The 21,533-nt window shown below is 41.0% G+C and overlaps 1 protein-coding gene across 1 annotated transcript in view; it reads right to left on the reverse strand.

Moving 5' to 3' along the window:
* Window positions 1-1,680: 1,680 nt before the first annotated feature.
* LOC127657942 (TGF-beta receptor type-2-like) overlaps window positions 1,681-21,533 on the reverse strand; it is a 42,828-nt gene continuing 22,975 nt past the window's right edge. Inside the window, exons 4-7 of the mRNA XM_052146961.1 lie at window positions 9,270-10,072; window positions 7,516-7,657; window positions 3,710-3,837; window positions 1,681-2,706 (exon numbers count right to left, since the gene is read on the reverse strand). Coding sequence (XP_052002921.1) covers window positions 2,518-2,706; window positions 3,710-3,837; window positions 7,516-7,657; window positions 9,270-10,072 — 1,262 coding nt within the window. The 3' untranslated portion in view covers window positions 1,681-2,517. The remainder of the gene's footprint in view (window positions 2,707-3,709; window positions 3,838-7,515; window positions 7,658-9,269; window positions 10,073-21,533) is intronic.

Consider the following 21,533-nt stretch of genomic DNA (forward strand, 5'->3'; position numbering starts at 1 on the left):
TTCTGCTGGTCAGAGTGGATTGTGAGGGAGGTTAATACGCTTGGTGACCTATATGAGAGTGGAGTGTTGAGGTCCTTTAAAATTTGGTTAAACATTTTGGGATACCCAGATCTCAGTTCTTTAGGTATTTGCAGCTGTGCCATCTGCTCTGTACTATTTTTGGGAGTAGCATACACACCCCTAAAACGGCAGATACTCTGAGTGGTGATTACAGCTTTTGGAAAAGGTCATGAGGCATCAGTGTATTACTCCCTGCTAATTCAGAGTCTGGGGATGGAGCTTTAACTTCTCTCAAGAGATTATGGGAGAAAGATTTAAACTTGGTACTGGAGGAGGGAGTGTGGGCTAGGATTAAAAAAAACATCAAGTCTACATCTAAAGATGCAAGGGTGCATCTGGTGCCATTTAAGATTTTACATTGATTCTATTGGACCCCTTCTAGATTGTATAGACTTGTTCTTAACGACACACCCACCTGCTGGCGATGCCAATCAGAAGATGGAGACACAACCCATGTTTTTTGTGTTGTGTTAAGATCCAAGAATTTTGGTTGAAGGTTCAGTTTTAAGTGTGATGTATCGGGCACTAAAATTTCATTTTGCCCCAGACTCAATGCGGTGGATAAAAACATAACAAATATTGTCCTGACCAATGTCTTGATGGGCAGACAGATTATTTTAAGGGGATGAAAGTCAGCTGGAGAGATGTGTGTATATATATATATATATATATATATATATATATATCTTTTTCTTGTGTGTATACTTTTGACCACAGGGATGTTCGTTGTGGGTCAGGGTGGAGTTGGTGATTGAGGAGGGGTAATAGTGAGGGTTGAATATTGATTCAGTGTATATATATATATATATTTTTTTTTTTGTTATATGTACAAATCTATATAAAATGTTAATCGGAAAAAACCTGCAGTCCGTTCACTTACAGAGTCAAAGTTCTGGCTACATGAGACTGTAAACTTTTATTCAAAGCGGAATGCAAAATGTATTTGCGTGAGTTGCATTTCCGGTCTCCTGCATTCGGATGCATTTGAATGGGAGTAAATGGAGCACAAAGTGTAGTGTGATTGCACCTTTAGAAAATTAATAACAGACCTCTTTTCAACAAGTCGCACAATTTGAGTTATCATTCATGTCCGTAGACATCTGTGGTGACAAATTTAAGTGACAAGCCATAGTTTAATGCAATAATTATAAACACTAGTAATAGTGACACTTGCCTCTGCCAGTACCACTATTAACATCTTCATTTATCAATGACTAAAATTGTTTTTGATGCTTGAAGTTGTTGAAGCAGAATCCCTGCGAGGCTTATGCACAGAAATGCATGTAAAAGCATGTGACAGGTCTCTGAGGCCTATTTGACTGATTATCAGAACACTGAAACAGAGGAGGCGTGTGACAACTGATAAGTGGAATGTTCTTTTAAGACTAAATGAAAACACCATGGGAACCATCAACAGTATTCCTGTAATATCAAACTGTCAATCATCTTTGATTTTTGAAAAGGCCTTGACAAATTTCCCTGGCTGAAAGATGACATTGTTTGTCTGTCCGTCCGTCCGTCCATCCATCCGATCCGTCCGTCCGTCCATCCATCCATCCATCCATCCATCCATCCATCCATCCATCCACTGATTAATACATGCTAAATTCTTACCATTCATTAGTGATAATAATGTACATAAATGTATTTTAATCATCAAAGATTTACAATATATTTAATAAAAATTTGTAAAAAAAAAAAAAAGAGAGGCACAATTCTTTCAACATCCAAGATACGTGTACACATTAGAGGCACTTTGTGAGACTAAAAATACTGTTTTTTTTTTACACATCTTATTATGTGCAGCATTCTCTTCACTTTTTTGGCTCTCTCAATAGTGATGGCTGATGTATACTGTATTTGAAAAGCTGTATTTACAATAAACTTTGGCTGAAAAACACAAACTTCTCTGTAAAAGAAATATCAAACACACACACACAAACACACACACACATGCACATACTCCATTATTCTTAGACTGTCACACACACAATCCTGCACATAACATACACACTCTCAAACATAATATCTTACGATCTAATTAACAAACATTCTTCCATAAATCCAGAAAATCCTGAATTGATCTGTAGAAATTAAAAATCTTATACAATCTCCTATGAATCTTTAGTGTTGAGGCAAAACATTTTCCTGATTACATTTGGCTCTTGGTCAGCTTCAAGAGGAGAATATGTGTGTCCATCCAGCTCCTCTAGCATGACCTTCCTCAGTGTGAGCTATGCATAAGTAATCTGATAAAGTGCATGAAATCTTTGGTTATGAAACATAAAGCTTTATGAAAAGGCCACATTGCTCCACTCCACCCTATGAGGCCTGAGAAACACCATTGCAAGGATCCAAACATTCAGATTCTGCTGTTCTTGGCAAAATGTATTCTTAAGCAAATCACCAGCAGCTGGTGGCAACGAGAGATGGTGTGAAGTTGATGAGACCTTTCTCTCATTTGTCATCGCTCACGCTCACAGAGCAATCTTCTGGAATCTTCTCTTCAGAGCTGCTACAGGTGGACAACTTATCTAGGTCATCCTCAATCTCGTTGAAGCGCTCTGCCACACAGTGTGCTGTGAGCCGGGCCTCGGGGTCATGGTCCCAGCACTCGTTGATGGTGGCACACACCATGGCCACACCCTGGAGTCAAAGGAGAAGTATTTCAGCTCAATGTTGCTTCTGGAAATCCAAACCAGCTAAACTAGCTAATCAACATCTTTTGGTTCAAATTGGTGTCTTAGAGCAGATTTGGAAGTAAACACTAAATCCCTGGAGTGTTTTCTCTTTTAATGTCTTATTTGGTCAGTATACAGTACGTCACTGAAACTATTTTATAGCTAGTTCATACTGCCATACAAAGGCAACTTGCAGTAACTATGCAAACAGTGAGAAAAATGGCTTTAAAGTATAATTTTGCCTTGGTTTTTGTGTGAATTTGGTACTTATTACAATTGAGTCAATGTCAAACCTGTCTGTTCTAGGACAGATGACAGTTTCAGCTACCCTATTTCTGTTTTTGACAAAATGCGTCATTATTAGTGATGGGACAATATATCGAATTTACATATATCGCGAACCAAATAAAATGACGAACCATACTGAGGCAAAACTAGATACTTCGAAATTTGCAACATTGTTCTCTCTTATTAGTTAACAGGAACAATGTGTGTAGCCCACTATTTTTGAAGGCTTATTTGATTGTGATCTTTTCTAATAGAGAAAGGTATATGAGAAACTCTTTTTATTTAAAGTTTTATCATTTATAATGTGTATTAAAGAAATTTGATGAGAAATGATATGTACATTTTGCTCAAACAATTAAAAAAAATAAAAATACATTTCTGTTATATTTTGCAATTTAAAGGTTTTTATATCGAATCGAGATTATATCGAATCATGAATCTCATATCATATATAAAACCAAATTGTAAGAGAACATATCATCCCATCCCCAGAGTAGTTGTTACTGCATTTTGCCTTTGCCAAACCAGCCTTCATTGGTTTATCAGCCTGGTTAGAAGATCAACTTGGCTAGGCAGAGAGACCAGCTTAAATCAGCTAAGACTGATTTGATAAGATTCAAACCAGGGATCAAATTCTGACCTCTGTAAATAGATGCTTAAATGTTTTTTATTTCTTTTACCTGGTGCTTCATCCAGCTGTTGGGGATCTCCGGCCGTCCCCTGTCTCTCAGCACGTTGTCCTTCATGCTCTCCACACAGGGGTGCTCTCGAACTTTAGAGCCGAACGGAGGTTCGTAGTCCTTCACCTCTGTGAAGACAGTCAGATAATCAGACACTCATTACTGAATCAGGAACCTCTGTAAGATTCTAACCACTTACAACATTCAGGGAGTTTTAAGCATTTTAAGGGAGGTTTGGTTGTAAGCCTTGAAGTACTCAATGAGAAGAATTGAGGTTGGAAAATCTTAAAGCTGGAAGCAAGCCCTCATTGGAAAAATAAAGCATGTTTCATATGCTCTATTTATTCTATCTGTAATGGGAAACCAAACTGTACATGCGACAACTGCAGAGAAACTGGATGGAATCAGTTGCTACATCAGAATGCCAACACTAAACAATAATGAGAGCCTGTTTGCGAGTCATTTGTTTTGTTCATAAAAACAAATTGGTGAAATATGGAGCTAATCACTGGACTGTGCCAGGGAGCTACACAAACAGAGCTGCAGCATAATTTTCCAGACCTTGTGAAACGGAGCTCTGTGTAGCTGTGGAGGCCCATTCATATATCTGTCTTCAGCACTCATAGCCAAATACTTCAAAAACACACACACTTGACCAGAGACAGCTATAGATAACATACACACACGCACACAGGGAGAATCAGCAAAAATATCTAAATCTCAGTTTTCGCAAAAGAACCTGAGATATCATAAAACAGTGGTTTGTGTCAGCTTCTACATACTTAGCCAACAAACTGTAAAATCCATGACAGCAAATGATGTTAGATGAGTAAGTTTACTTTGGAGTAGCATGTTCTTAATTAGAGAGGGTGTTTTGTGGTTCTGCCCAGCACTCTAGGCCCACAGGAAGGGGCTAGACCAGTATGCAGCCAGGAACAGGAAGTGGAGGACTGTGATTGGGCCCCTGCGGAGAAGCTGACTCCACACGCGGACACATCCTGTTTTTGACAAGTGGTTTTTCCCTATTTCAGCTCTTTAACAAAATACTCTCACCTCTGTGGTGCTATTTCTGCTGTCCTTAGTGCCCTAAATCTCATTCCCACGTCGGTATCTGGCGTTACCATATTGGAGCAGGTCACAGATGCAGTCCACATTTCAGGATTTATAGGTCAATGTCATATAAGGGTGTCACACAAAATGAAAAAAGAGATGTATGTCCGTCCGTCTGTCCGTTTTTTTTTTTTCAATATTTCATTTTTATAAACTTCATGATAATAGGTTATTCCAAACTACGGTACTACTTGTGCCAAATATTTCAGCTTTTAATGGGACATTTATTTATTTATCATTGCATCCTCTGGATGGTTATGCCATTTAGAATTTTTTTTAATTTAAAAACAGTATATATATATATATATATATATATATATATATATATATATATATATATACCAATATCAAAATGACTTTTAACTCAGAAATAATACAAAAAAGAGTGTCTTTTTATTGACTCAGGTCCTGCTAAAGTGCAAGGGTCTATTCCAGTAGAAGACGTAGTTGTTTACAACATAAAAGTCACCTACCGGCAACAAAGTTTCCTTTTTTTTCTTTCATTCTTTTTGGTCTGTCTCTTTGTTAACCTCTCTTTTTCTGTATTTCTTGCTTTGCTCAAGGGGCTCTCACCAAGGCTCTACAAATACTCTCGCTATGTGAAGAATGCCATGGTTTTGGGAACAGATGTCCTGCTGACTGAGGCCTCCCTCACTAGGCCCAGCCAGCACTATCCAGGGAAGCACTTTTTTACTACAGCTTCCCCTTCAGATTAACCATCTGCTACCTCCACAGATCTGCCTGTCTGACTCTCTGTCTGGGAAAGAGTATATAAAGAAAAACAACAAGTTAAATCACTGGGAGTGAAGCAGTCAGTCATGGCAGACAGAGGTAAGTTTCCTGCTGAAATACTTTGACCTATTTAAAAAGTCTGAGGCTGAGTAGGGAGCAGTGCAGCAACATTGTTGCCTGACTGGAGGATTTTTTACAGTCTAAAAGTATTTGAGTGGACTGTGAGAAGAGTTTGAGTCTGTGAGAGGCGTGACAACAGCGAATATGAGACTCTAGTGATGGATGGCCACCCTGCATGGGGTACTGCCACCTGCTAACCAGCTGTTGTCCTCCATTTCTCTCTGTTTATGCTCTGTTCTATTACTCTATCCCAGGCCGTGCCCAATGCTAATTCATTCTAGCAACACACTTTCTTCAGCCACTGTCTGCAAAGTGTGTTATGCAGACATTTGTATTTGTATTAGATTGATTCTAAAAAGATAAGTTCACTGAAAATGTTTTTTCTGCCATTATTTACTAACTGTCATGTTGTTCCAAACCCATATGACTTGCTTTCTTCCGTGGAACAAAAGAGTAGATTTTTTTTATTTATCTTATCCCATTGGAAAATACTGAACATGCGCAGTGCAGCTGTTTTTCTTGCCAGAGCAGGAAAACACTGGAGAAAACAAAAACTGCAACAGGTCTAATCCGGAGCTCGCGAGAAGGAAAAGTGTCTTTGTTCGTATAATAAAGAATGGGAGAAAATATATACATGGTTAAAACCAGTTACAGGTGACCCTAAAAAAAGAGAGTGCCGGGTATGCCACCGAAGTTTCACGGACAGCTTTGCTGAAGCTTTTCAGTGCCCAGCTCATGGTCTGGTATCTTTGGCTTTGAGCATTCCTGTCACCAACATGTTCGTGGAGAGGGTGTTTTCTCTGATGACCGCAGCTCACAATAGGGCTTATTCTCACTAAATTCAGTCTGTTTATCCCACAGAACAACCATATGGCTTTAGAAGGCTTGGAATATAATGCACAAGTTGTATGGACTAGGTGTATTCAATTTTTATATATATGTGGCTGTGACAGGAGCGAAAACAACAGCAAGGGCTTAGAGAACTCTACTTGTCGTAGATATACTTGTAGACCCTAGGACGTCTGTACCTACCCCAGTCCTCAATTTCGTCCCCAACAGAACACCCACTGGAATGAGTCAGTTTGTTTGGCTCAAAACATCTCCAAGCACCATGACAGAGGGACTCCTGCAAACCCTCTGAGCCACAAAGGAGGCATGTCAGGGCATGTGGCACAACTGCTTAGGTACAGTGTAATAACAATATACACATGCAAATACAATGCAAACATACTCTTATACACCTTATATTCCATGAATACTATTAATCAATTGTCTTGAAATTTACACAGTATTCAGTAGTCACATCATCTATTCAAAGATAGAACATGACACAACATCACTCACACAATAGGCCTATGTGCATTTGCCAAGTTCATGCTAGCAACTACCTTCCCACCTGACCAAAGAAGGGAAAGTTCTAAGGATCCACTAAACATTTTGCACATTCCTTGCATTCCCTGAGTCGAGTGAGAAGAGTTGCTGGCCGTACCATCTCCTCCAATAACAGGAAACAGCGAATCGGTCAAAACACAGTGTAGGCTGCAATGGGCAAATAGAATGCAATGTATCAACAATGCAATAGTCCAACAATGCTGGAAAAAAAACAAAATGCCACATGGAATTGGACAAAGATCAAGTCTATTTTCATCCCTGCTCACCTTAAGGGACAATTATGGAATCATTGGAAACAGAATCACATTGTCTCAAATTTACCAACTTTATTTATTTGGAAACTTGCCAACCCAAATGTCTTTTCATTTCAGTGAATGCCAAAAATTGCCTTGGCAGCATTGAGATCCAGGTTGACAAGAGATATGCGTTGTAATTTGTGTTTGAATACTCACCTCCTATGGCGTTACACCTAGAAGTTATCTCCCAAAGTACCAGGGCCATGGAGTAGACGTCAGTTTGCTTGAAGGACTCAATGTTTTCCAGGTTGATCCTCGATTCCAGCACTTCTGGGGCCATGTACCTTGCTGTACCAACCTGGAAATGGAATATGTAGGATACTTTTGAAATTAACAGAAGAAATAAATTCATGACGGTTCCATAAGACATGAGGGTGACTAAATGATAACAGAACTATCACTTTGGGGGCGAACTGTTTAATTAAAAATGTCATGTACAGCTCTATCTTCATACTTGACATCACTTTGACATCAAGAGTTCAAAAGGTCATACAGACAAACAACAAAAATAAAACACAAACTAAACGCAACCTCAACACTTAAGTCTAAACTCAGTCTGAATGTATTGAGGGTCACTGTCTGGGACAAACCAAATATTTACATACATCAAAGCTCTCTGTGTGTGAAGAGACGTTGCTTTCAGAGGCGGCAGAGCATATTCAGGTGACTGTTTTATTACTGATTCACTCAGCGCCTCTTGTCTTTGCATTTTCAGCCCATGAATCATATATTTGAGCAGAAAGCCTGAACAAAGAGCATGCATGCATACAAATACACCTCTACACCATAAGATACCTGAGCAGGCTTTCCCTATAAGTTGTGACACAATGTCCCCACTTCTGAAAATATGCTAAATTGAAGCTAAAGAATATGCCAACACTTTACCTGTCACTTTTAAAGCTATTAGACATATATTTTCAGTTAAGCTGCTTGAGGGGATGAACTGACAATAGCAAATGAACTAGATTCATAATTAGAATATAAAAGAGGGGTCAATTTAACTTTTGAAAGATTTAAGTCTGAGTTTTAAACAACCAAAAATTTTGCTATTTGAAATAAGCATACTTGCATGATAATTGTATTAAATCTAAAGAAATATGGTTTGATATGGTCTTACATACTAGGCATATGAGCATTTTCAGTAGTGATAAATGATATTAGCAGAATACAGACAGGCTGAGGCAGGGGTGTTCTACACTACAAAGGCAAAGAACAGTAACTACACCTTCACTGAAACTTAAGTGGAAATTTTATAGTCACTGTGATTTTCTTTGAATCTTAGCATGATTAAACCAGACCTGTTGGTCACAGGACAGATCTTAATCTAATGATAACTCAGTTTTGACTAAATCTGTTCCCATAGTGTAGATCTGCATGATTTTGACAAAAAACACAATTGATTATTTCCCTTGATATTGTAATTGTGATTAATTTTGATTAATAGAATTTACATTAATGTATTAAAAACTGATTTTGTGTTGGGCATCTGCATGCCATACAGTATCCTTATGTAGGCTACACAACCAAAAGAATTTGAGAACTGTGAACTGAACTACTTTATAGTTGTTTTTTACTTTACTTTCTAAATTGTGAACATTGCACCTCTTAGCAGCATGATAAACAAAGCTTTTCAAATTTGGAATAAATTATTCACAGAAAGCATGACACAGACTATCTATAATTGGTTACAATGCTCAGATGGTGCAAAATAAATAAAAATTAAAAGTTTTGACGCAACTGGAGACCTAAATGGAATGCTACATTTGATACTTTTCACAATTAGTAAATTGTGGCAGCTGTAATTGTAATCTCTATTATTTTTTCGATTAATTGTGCAGCCCTACCATAGTACAATGTTTTTGTTTGGCTTAATGCACCTATAAAGATAAGAATATTGCTGCATGCCTCACCTGTCCACTGTTGGCCAAGTCATCTACCGAGAGCGAGTTGTCCAGACGGAGACCAAGCCCAAAGTCACAAAGGCAGCAGGAAAGATCATTCTTCACCAGTATGTTGGAACTCTTTAGATCTCGGTGGACGATGGGCACTTTGGGCCTCCCACAGGGTGTGTGGTCACTATGCAAATGAGCCACGCCCAGAGCCAGAGAGCCCCCGAGCAGCCGCAGGTCCTCCCAGCTGATTAGATGGCGTGTGAGGTACTCCTGCAGGTTACCACGCTGGTGATAGGCGGTGATTAGCCAATACTGTTTCTCTACCTTTCTCTCTTCAGCCGTTAAGAAGTGTAGAATGTTCTCATGCTTCAGATCGATGTCAGAGAAGATGTCCTTCTCGTTCTTCCAAGACGCATACTCTTCGTAGGGGAAGATCTTTACCGCGACTGTCTCAAACTGCTCTGAGGGACTTTGCCTAAGTTTGGCCTTATAGACCTCTGCAAAGCGGCCCTTGCCTACTTGAAGGTCCAGCTCGATGGGCAGAGGTTCTGTGTTGTGGTTGAGGTTATTGGCATGCGTGGAGCTGCTGTCGGATCGGTCGTCGTCCATCATAATGGCACAAGCGTCACTGCAGTCCAGAGGGCCTTTGGGTCCTTTGCGTTTGGATGGCTTCTTGGTCTGCCACTCATCAAGTTTCCGTCGATGGTAGATCCGATACCAGTAGAAAGAGGCGATGACAAACACAGCCAGAACGAGCAGGGGCAGTAAACTGACTAGGATCACTGACACCACCTGGTTATTTGTGGGGTCTGTACCTACAGCTGAAGACAAAAACAAAGAATGTGGATATTTATTTAAACCTCTAAAATACCAATGCACTAAAACACCAACGCATCTTACAGTGGCTCCAACGATTATTGAACAATAAAGTCACACTTAGTCTGAATTAATCTCATTGCATTACATAACAAAATATCAAACAAGTGGCATCTGCAAACTAATTATGCTAGACCTATTTTCAGAACTAACTTGTCCCAAGGTAATTCAAGAGGAAGTATGAAGTCAGTTACCATCAAGTTCACACAGGTGTTCGCTCTCTAGCAGAATAACCACATAGTTCACTACTTTACTTACGGGGATGTTCAAATAAGTTTTACCACAAGAAAATGTCCAAATACTTTTTGTCTTAATTTTGAACAGTATACATATTGTTTTATCATAAATACCCAACTAGCATCTTTTTATATAATGCTTGGCTTGAAAACAGTTCTCGTGTTATCTTTCTTAGTATTAGCTACATGTTATCTAATGCAATGACATACCTTCATTTTTGTTACATTTTAGTGCTTCTGTTTGTGCCTATGTTCTGTATATCCTTATGCCCATACAACCTGTCATTTTTTGTGTTTTTTGACAAATTACAAATTTGATATTATCTTATAAGGGGGTGGGGTGGTGTAGTGGTTAAGGCTGGTAACCAAAAGGTTGCTAAAAAAGCATCTCCAAAAGAAATGTTCAAGGTTTATGACAGTTTTATCACTACTAGCTACCTACCAGTGGCAATTGTTTTAAGACTGCACAGGGAGCATAGCTTCCCCTAAAATTTCATAAGATATGCTGCAATGTTCATGACTTGTTTATTGACCAATGTACCATCTGACATATATACTTTAATCAATTTTGTTCTATGTAAGAATATATTAGTGACCAAACGATTGTTCTGAACGATTGTATGTTGTTGTGGCTGTTTTTTTTTTTTTCAAAAGGAAAAAGAATAAAAAAAATTAAGTTGAAAAAAAAAAGATATGCTGCAATGATTATTTTGATATACAGGTATGTACAAATAATCTATATAAATTACAAATGAATCTGTATATTTTTTGGAATAAATGTGTAAAATATCACATCACTCGTTCGTTTGAAATATCGCAATCTGCTTCTTTCTAAATTAATATGTCCATAGAAGACAGTGGACACACAGCCCATACTGTTATAGCAGACAATTGTTCCTTTCAAGTTAATGGTGCAAAATATCGCTGTTCATTGGACAAGAGCGTCTAAATATGTCACTTCGAGTTCGCTGAGAGTTTATGGGAGGTTCATGAGCACAATTTGCATTATATCTGCAGCTGATTGCCTATTGAACATTGGGCTTTCAATCAATGTGTTGTTGTCCTGCCTGGAAGGCAAGCTTCTCTATATTATGATTGGTTGAGCTCTCAAATCGGAAGGACTTTGCAACAAATGGCCAATAATTAAAACAGTGATGCACAAAGTGTAAAAGCAGTGCTGTGGAGCGCATTGTTCGACAGCTCAGAGATAATGTACACACGCAGTTATTTGCAATCTAACATTAGACTGCACTTTTATTTCACCTTTTAAATCTAAAATTTTGCCTGCTTTGTTGCAAACATTTTGCTTAGAGCTTAGCTGATTATTTACATAAAAAATTTCACTGCTTGAGTAGTAGTTTGAGAAGCTTTTTGGAGCAACCCTGCAGACGCCACAGACCATAGTGTGTGCTTCTCCACTTTTCCAAAGCACCAAATGCCACTGCTAATTACTTACTACATAACAATATATTGCAGGAGAGTGTCTGACTGAAGTTCTAATCATTAACGCTCTATGTGTGCGGACAGTTTTCTCTGTCACACCAGGGAGAGTGGGTGAGGCTTGCAAAGTGGAAGCCTGTTTTATGACCGTGTCCAGGGAAAGTTACCTTGCTGCTATATGCATTTGCCAACCCAGAGACAAGATCGATCCAGATACAAAGTGAGACCTGCCAGCTACGTAGGCAGAGAGTGGAGTCAGTGTTTAGCCTGTCTGCATTCTTCCATCAAACACACAGACACACCATATCATCCAGAACCAGACATGAAAAGACCAGAAATTCAAACACGACTCTGTGGCAGGGAGGATACCAATAAAAGCCAAACCTTATGGCAGACTGAAGACCCAGCAAACACATGCATAAGGCACTGACCTGTAGTTGGTGCACAGAGGGAACATTCAAGACTTTTTACAAGGAAAAACCTTTCCTTGAGCCAAACATCCAATATAAACATGCATGAAATCACGCTGCATTTTCCAGCCACATAAAGCAGGATGCCAACCACACTGTTGTAGGCCAATGACATTATCAACTAAGAAGCATTTTTCTTCAGGCTCTGCCATTTAAGGGATAGTTTCCTAAAAAATAAATAAAGAGTTTGTCATTTAACCTTATGTTGTTGCAAACTTGTCTGACGTTTTTCTTCATATTCGTGTTGTAGAAGATTGAATGGGGTGGATGTTTGCCAAAGTGGTAGGCAAATAAATGTTGATTTCCATAACGTAATTGCTACACTCACATCAGATGTCAATTATCTTTACCGATGTAATGTAGACAGGCCAATTCTCTCCACTCATCTCTATTACTAATGATAAATGGTGAGCCAGCTTCAGCCTGCTTTCATTTGCTGGCTGGGCATGTTGTGTGTTTGCATTACTTTTCCAAATGTCAGAATTCAAAGTGGAGATTCCCAGATGTATGAGTTATTGCTTTTTAGATCCCCATCCTGGTGTGGGTTTTGAGTACCCATGAGGATTGCCAGACTGAAATTGGTAACATGCTCTACATGAGAAAAACAGGCCTGTTACTGTTTGTTTGTTATGGCTACGACTTGTTTTATAGCATTGCTTAAACCACAAACAAGTCTGATTTCTCTTTTTGTTTTCACTTACACCGTCTTGGTCTATCGCTGTGACTCAGATGTTTTTCAAGTATGTACTCTACAATCGGAGGCCAAGATTCCTCAACATGTTAATGTGAGTGTGTTTGTGAAAGAGAGAGCATATACGAGCAGGTCAGAGATGGCTTGAAAATAAAATCTGCACAGACAGTCAGACAGGTTCTCATAATGCACTCTTCCTTCTTTCCTTATATGTTCTTCTTTTCATCAAAATAGCTTATGATAAAAGATCCACTGAGTAGAAGAATATTGTCAGCTTGGAAATATTCCAGTGAGACAGACACATGCCCCATTTGTCCTATCTAACACACAGACTGGATAGACTTATAATGAAAGAATAATGATTATTTCCCACAAGGTCAGAGATATTATTGGCTATTATATATAATTATATTTTGGCATTTGTTGTTTTTTGTTCACTAACATGATGCAATGTCCACATATGTGGACAGGAGGACTAAGTCGTGAAATTTTATATAATACCATGCTATAGAAAGTCCGATTTTTTTTCATCAAATTATTTATGTTTCCAAGAGTGTTGGTTATTTGTGTTTTTGAGACGTTGACACTGTTGTGTGGGTAAGTGAGGACCCAAAAGCGAATTAACAAAAGGAGTCTTTTAATGTAGGTTCAAGTTGCCAATAATGAAAAACATAAATCTCTCCTTGAGAGAATAAAAGTGAACATAAACAACCCGCAGAGTGGGCGATGCAAAAAACAGAAAACTTCTTAATACGCTGAGAGGCGAAACAATGTAGCAGCCGAGGGTAGCAGTGAGCGGCAACTGGCTGTAGGTTTCCCCCAGGGTTGACAAGGGTCGAGGAAGCAATAGTGGTAGTCCGCTTCTCTCGCAGCGCCAGGCGAGCTGGACAGAATACAAATAACGGGTGTTAGGAGTGAACAGGTAGTTATGTGAGGCGGAAGCCTACAGGACAGGACTGGACAGCGACAAACCGGACACAGCATGTATTCCTAGGAGAGAGAAACTCAAGTGAGAATTCGACAAAGGAAGCAGCGAAAACAGAGAAAGAAGTAGAGAAGACAATCAGAGGAAAACGGGAACAGGTGGGAAGAGAATTAGCGGAGTATTCAGGGAAGATAGGGAACAGCTGGAGAAGGAGAGAAGAGGGAAAGGAGAGGTAACAAAAGAGGGCAGCAGAGGGCGACAGAGTAAAGAGAAAGAACAGGGACAAGACATACCATGACAAAACATAACACGACATAACAGTACCCCCTCAACGAGCGCTCCAGGTGCTCCCGAGGAAGAACCCTGGCAGCTCCGGAGGAAATCATCGATGAGCGAGCGGTCCAGCACGCCCCGAGAGGGAACCCAACTTCTCTCCTCGGACCGTATCCCTCCCAGTCAACCAGATACTGATGCCCACGACCCCGAGAACGCATATCCAGGATCCTGCGGACCCTGTAGATTGGAGCCCTCAACCAGAATAGGGGGGGAAACAGGACGAGTGGAAGAACGCACAGCGGGTTTCATGGAAGACCGGGTGAATGCGTCGGAGGTGGCGGGGAAGGAGGAGTCGTACCGCAACGGGGCTGATGATTTGAGAGATACGGAACGGACCGATGAAGCGCGGGGTCAATTTACGAGAGGCGGATTTGAGGGGAAGGTTGAGAGTGGAGAGCCATACCTTCTGGCCGCGGCAATATCGAGGGCTCTTAGTTCTACGCTTGTTGACAGCTCTCACGGTCTGATCTCTATAGCGGCAAAGGGCAGACCGCACACCCCTCCAAGTGCACTCGCAACGGTGGACAAAAGCTTGGGCGGACGGAACGCAGGAATCTGCAAGTTGGGACGAGAAGAGCGGTGGTTGGTACCCGAGGCTACACTGAAAGGGAGACAAACCGGTGGCGGATGAAGGCAACGAGTTGTGGGCGTACTCCGCCCAGGGGAGGTTCTCGGCCCAGGACGCGGGATTGCGGAACGAAAGACTGTGCAAAATGCGACCAACAGTCTGATTGGCCCGTTCGGCTTGACCGTTAGATTGAGGGTGGAAGCCGGACGAGAGACTGACGGAAGCACCAATCAAACGACAAAACTCCTTCCAAAACTGAGACATGAATTGCGGACCTCTGTCGGAGACGATGTCGGATGGGAGGCCATGAATTCTGAAAATATTCTCGACGATGATTTGCGCCGTCTCCTTAGCAGAGGGAAGTTTGGCGAGGGGAATAAAATGAGCCGCCTTAGAAAACCGGTCGATGACCGTGAGAATAACGGTCTTACCCGCCGACGAAGGGAGCCCGGTAACAAAGTCTAAGGCGATGTGCGACCAAGGTCGAGAGGGGATGGGGAGCGGTCTGAGAAGTCCAGAAGGAGGAGAGTTCCCAGACTTAGTCTGCGCGCAAACGGAGCAAGCAGCCACGAAACGACACGTGTCACGTTCCCGAGAGGACCACCAAAAATGCTGGCGAATGGAAGCAAGCGTGCCCCGAACGCCGGGGTGACCAGCCAGATTGGCTGAGTGGGCCCACTGAAGAACGGCCAGGCGAGTGGGGACAGGGACAAAAAGAAGGTGTTTGGGGCAGGTGCGTGGCGCGGGGGCGCGGGCGAGTGCTTGTTTAACCTGCCTCTCAATACCTCAGACAGCCGATCCGAGGATGCGTCCCTCAGGGAGAATCCCCTCGGGATCCGCGGGGACTTCTGAGGAATTAAAGAGGCGCGATAACGCATCAGGCTTGGTGTTCTTGGATCCAGGGCAGTAAGAAATAATAAATTCAAAACGGGCGAAAAACAGGGCCCAACGGGACTGACGGGCGTTAAGATGCTTGGCGGAACGAATATACTCAAGGTTTCTATGGTCGGTCCAAACAACAAACGGAACGGTAGCGCCCTCCAACCACTGGCGCCACTCGCCTAGAGCTAAGCGGATGGCGAGCAGCTCGCGGTCTCCCACATCATAGTTACGTTCAGACGGCGATAAGCGATGAGAAAAGTACGCGCAAGGGAACGATAGTACCGGCAGCGAGAGAAAAAGGTAAATAATCCTCTAGGGCCTTACGTTCAGGAGCCGACAGCGAGTAAAGTCTACCCCGAGGCGGAGTGGTACCCGGAAAAAGCTCAATCTTACAGTCATACGAACGGTGCGGCGGAAGAGAAGTGGCCCGGGACCGACAGAACACCGCCCGCAGATCGTGATACTCCCCCGGCACTCCCGTCAAATCACCAGGATCCTCCTGTGAAGAAGAGACAGAGGAAAAGGGGGGAACAGCAGACATTAAACAATTCACATGACACGACACGTTCCAAGAAAGGATGGTATTCCTAGACCAATTAATAGTGGGGTTATGCAGAACTAGCCAGGGATGGCCTAAAACTATAGGGGTGAAAGGGGACTGAAAAATAAAAAAAGAAATAGTCTCGTTATGATTACCAGAAACAGTGAGAGTTAAAGGTAGCGTTTCACGCCGAACCTTGGGAAGAGGACTACCGTCTAAGGCAAACAGGACCGTGGGCTCATCTAACCTCTTTAGAGGGATATCATGCTCTCGTGCCCAAGTCTCGTCCATAAAGCAGCCCTCGGCCCCAGAGTCAATCAAAGCGCTACAGGAGGCAGAAGCGCCGGGCCAACGGAGATGGACAGGTAGGGTAGTGCAAGACCTCGAAGGAGAGACCATAGTAGTAGCGCTCACCAGTAGCTCTCCCTTTACTGGTGAGCACTGGCTTTTACCGGGCAAGAGGAAACAAAGTGGACAGCAGAACCGCAGTAGAGACAGAGGCGCTTGATAATTCTTCGCTCCCTCTCCTTAGCGGATATGCGGATGCCCCCCAGCTGCATGGGCTCGGAAGCCACGGTGCCGGAGGAGGATGGTAGCACTGAGAAGGGGGGAAATAGTGGTAAAAGCGAAGTCCTTTCCACGAGTCCGGTGAAGCAGGTCGAGCCTTCTCTCAATCCGGATGGCGAGCTCGATCACAGAGTCAACACTCGAGGGAACCTCTCGGAGAGAATCTCATCCTTAACCTCCGCGCAGAGTCCCTCCAAAAAACGAGCGAGTAAGGCCGGCTCGTTCCAATCACAGGAGGCAGCAAGGGTGCGAAACTCAATGGAGTAATCGGTGACGGATCGCATACCCTGACGAAGTGAAGACAAGACCCGTGAAGCTTCCTCACCGAAAACAGAGCGGTCGAAGACCCTTATCATCTCCTCCTTAAAGTCCGAATAACGGTTGGTGCATTCAGCCTCCGCCTCCCAGATCGCTGTTCCCCACTCGCGAGCCCGTCCGGAGAGGAGAGATATCACATAGGCGATGCGTGCTCTGCACTGTGAGTAAGTAGAGGGCTGAAGAGAAAACACAACGTCACACTGAGTGAAGAACGCGCGGCATTCTTCATTCGACATAACAGACACAGATGAGACAGACATTACATCTGATTTTCTCTAAAGCTGAATAAATTATTCTTATTCAAGGTAATGTCCCAAAATCCATGTATGTGGACATGATATTTAACAGCATGCTGATGTGCAAAAAATTTATGAATTTTTTAAAGCGGCATATCAAACAAAACTAGAGATGCTACCCTTTATACCCACGCAGGTTTAAATGAAAAAACATAGTTTTTTGAGGGCACTTTTAGTGGCTCTGTACCCGCAGAAGCGTTTCACTCAGCACGCCCTGGAATTCGAACTCACAAACTGCAGGTGTGGTAGTCAGTGTCTTTACACACTGAGCTACCCACGCCCCAAGACATTGTCTATTAAACACATCTACATATTCTAAAAGTTCCTAAACTTCACATATAGAACAGGCAATCTGGATAAGTGTCACCACCTTATGCAGAACAAATGTTTTATTTTGTTAAGTGTACACATGGATGGAAAATGCGCATATCTCATGTTATTCTGCTAATAAAGTTCCGTAGGCCTATCACATTTGTAACAGCTGGAGTTATTTGAAGAAGTCATTTAGAAAAAGTTAGCTCTAAATAAAATTAACTGTACAGAATATTGGACTGTGTGGGGCAGTGCTGCAAAATTCATGAATATGAATTATGCTATGCACAGTAAAATATTATTTTAAATAGGGATGCACCGAAATTTCGGCACTTTCAGTTTTTGGCCGAAAGAGAAAAAAACAAACACAGATGAAATAGAAACTCCTAGTCAAGAGCTGGAGATGTTTTATCTGGATTGTACACATACCTGACGAAAGCTATTTCAAAAAGTGGTGAAGACATGTCTCATCCATCTCAACCCATAATTGTCAGTAATGTATCTAATAAACATTGAGTGAATACTTGGAAACAACTGAGAAATTAATCTTTTACCTAATTTTTTTCCATGTATTTGTTCATGTGTCATAGTTGTTGAGGAAATAAGCTCATCAAGCCGAGAGCACAAACACTGTACATGCGCTGCTGCAGTCAACAATCACGGGATTGGTCGCTGCTGGAATCAATCACGCTATGCGTCTGTAGTCATTTGAGCATTTGGTGAGAGATTGGGCAGTTTGACATGAATAAATCCCTACACAATGTCAACATCAACTATAATATACTTATATTTATATTTAATACATTTTGATAGTTTCGTTGGGGTGGCAGATGGGGTGGCAATGATTTATTTTAAGGTGGCATTTGCCACCCTATTCCACCCCAGTAGATCCGCCCATGTTTCCTATTGAGCCAATCAAATTTACAAGTTGAAAAACAGAAAAACGTGTTCAAACCACAATGAAAAGTGCAACACACTCCGTCTGACAAGCTTTATAAGTTGCTTATTAGAAACAAATGTTTCTAATAAGCTGGAGTTCTCAGGCAATGGCAGCCATTGCTGTGCAGATCACAGACCCAAAAGTGTCTGCTTCTATCAGTGTCATCAATCTGTCTTCATATCTTGCAATTGTCACATTTCAGAGCCCGGCTTAAACAAACTGTCTGGAACATTAGGTTTAAGGTAAAAAAAAAGTAAATTAAAGCATTAGTGGAACTGTTTCCTTGGTTTGCACTTTGACACTCTAGCTGCTTCCCGTAATGTTTGCACAAACTACATTTTGAAGAATATTACATATTCATAAGTCAAAATTGAATGTAATAAATACAAAAATAATAATAATTAAATATTCTTTATTCAAAGTAGATAAATATTATACTGAAATAATAACTGTAATCGGTCTCTGACCAATTTCAATTTTTTTTTGTCTTTCATAATTTGTTTGCCTGGCACTTTGTCTGAGACATGGTGATGTCATCATGCTGCTGATCATAATGATTCTGATGCAACATTCAAAACAGTAATGACTTTAAATGTGGAATTAACATCTTGCAGAACAACAAGCCCATTGGCTAAAATCTTGAGATAGACAAATATATCAACTAGGCCAATATTTATCCATATTTAGATCAAATGGTTATTTTGCCTCAGTTCCAAATCTACCAGCCTTGTAAATGGATAGGTCAATAGATTTTCTGTTTTCAAATATGTTTTATGTGTAAACGTGAATTTTGAGTTAATATTGTGTATAGACTGTTCATTTGAGTGAATTATTTTTATGTATGCCTTATTAGCTATAATTTGTTTTATATTTTTACATTATATCAATGTTGGCCACCATACTCTCTAGATATCAGTATCAGCCATTAAATACCCATATTGATCAACCACAGAGGACAAGACAGTCTTATTACAATAAAACGTTGTAAAAATGAAAACACTTTTGAGACACCCTTTCCATGGCGGATCTCCCTGGATTCAATCTGGAAACCCTTTAATACCTTATTACCCATATTAAACCCATTTTAAAATGGTTCCTTTTTGAGGAACCCTTGACTCCTGAACCTGAAGCTAACTGTTTAATGCAGCCCATAATTTCCTTCCAGAATATTTAAGACTTTCCACAGTTCCTCAAATAACCCATTTGACAGGAAAAGGTTGTTGAGGCAGTTGAAATATACTGTAAATAAAGTTATTTTGATGGAAAAGTTGAGGCATCTTTAAATTTTACAGTGTTTTCCACCTAAACCTAAAATAGTGTAAGCGTGACTTTGTTTATTTAATTCAGTAAAAAATATGTGTAAAATTGCTATATGGCAAAACTCTGCTGTGCAATGTATAATTATGACCTGGTGTATACGCACTACAGCTGCCATAATAAATAGCAGGGTCTTGAGTTGAATGCAGAATAAGAAGATTATCACTGTAAACGTGCAGTTTCTCAGCCACAGATTTTGTCATAAAAATTGTATAGTCCGGGAAAACAATGCCAGGCATTTCTGGAGAAATATGCCATGGAACTGTTCCAGTATGTAAACATGGACTTCCTGCAATACTTCCCTACTCAGGCAGGGAATGAGGCCTCCACCACCGGATGGAAATACAGCCACCCTGGATTGCTCCTACATTCCCAACACAACAGGCATCAAACACCTGCTCACAAGCCATATGTTTGTAACATATAAACAGAAATTACCATGCTTGGATTTGTCTACATTAGTCTACATCAGCGTTTCTCAACGGGGCGGTACCGGACAGTGTTGGGGGGCGGTGTGAACGAGGCAGCAGAGAGGGGGCGCTCAGGCACAAATGGGGGGCGTTACTCAGAGGTACTCAACAGGCGGCCTGCGCAAAAATCTTTTCAGCTCTTCTCCTTAGCCTATGTCTTCGTCTTGCTCGGATTACTGCTGCCACTTCACCAGGAGGATATACCAGGAGAGCCGCTTCCTAAGTTACACATGCTTTTAAGAGGCGGAGAATTTTCAGCGCAAAATAGAGGCGCGCTTTCACCAGCTTTTTCTGTACATAACGCGGAATACATAATTAGGTGCATAATTAGTGCTCAGGGCTCACACTAATGACCGTAATTAATTAAAAAAAGTGGCTGTTTTTGACGTCGTTTTTCTTCGGTTCAGTTCAGGTGGCCGAGCTGTTGTCGATCTTTGTTCGTCATTTGAAATCAAATGACCGTTTGTAGGCTATTCAAATTTGAAGCCTAGTATATATTGCCTAATTGAGTGCGTGAACGACCGCTGCTTTTTCATTGGCCATTTAGGTTAGTTACGTTATTGTTCCTGATTGGTTCATCTTACAAAAATTTGTGTGTGAGCCTGAATTTGTTTGAATTTCTAAATACATTTGCAATACCTTTCAAACAATCCATGTGTTTTTGCATTTTTTTCCAAACACAATATTACTCAACTTGAGGCTTTTACATGTAGTTTAAATACAATAAGAAACCTCTGTTTCAGTTTTTTTTTACCAAAAACTCAGGCTTCAGGTATCAGTGTTGCAATTGTTTGGCTGTAATAGTATTTCTGAAGTGTTTTTGTTTTTTTTAGTTTTTTTTAGGGGGGTTAAGAGGATCATGAAGAGGTCAGGGGGGCGTTTGTTCAAAAAAGGTTGAGAACCACTGGTCTACATCATAGTACTTACATTGCACTATACTGAAAGAAAGGAAATAGCCTTGCCTCAGAACACCCCACACCTTAGATATCCCCATGATTCAGGACAAACTGCTTTCATACTAGCTGCGAACTATTCCAGAGTTATCATATATTGTATACCAGACCACCTTTTCAAGTGGACTTGGGTGTGGTTCTCTA

Source organism: Xyrauchen texanus, chromosome 17 (genome assembly GCF_025860055.1).
Source record: "Xyrauchen texanus isolate HMW12.3.18 chromosome 17, RBS_HiC_50CHRs, whole genome shotgun sequence".
NCBI lineage: Eukaryota > Metazoa > Chordata > Actinopteri > Cypriniformes > Catostomidae > Xyrauchen > Xyrauchen texanus.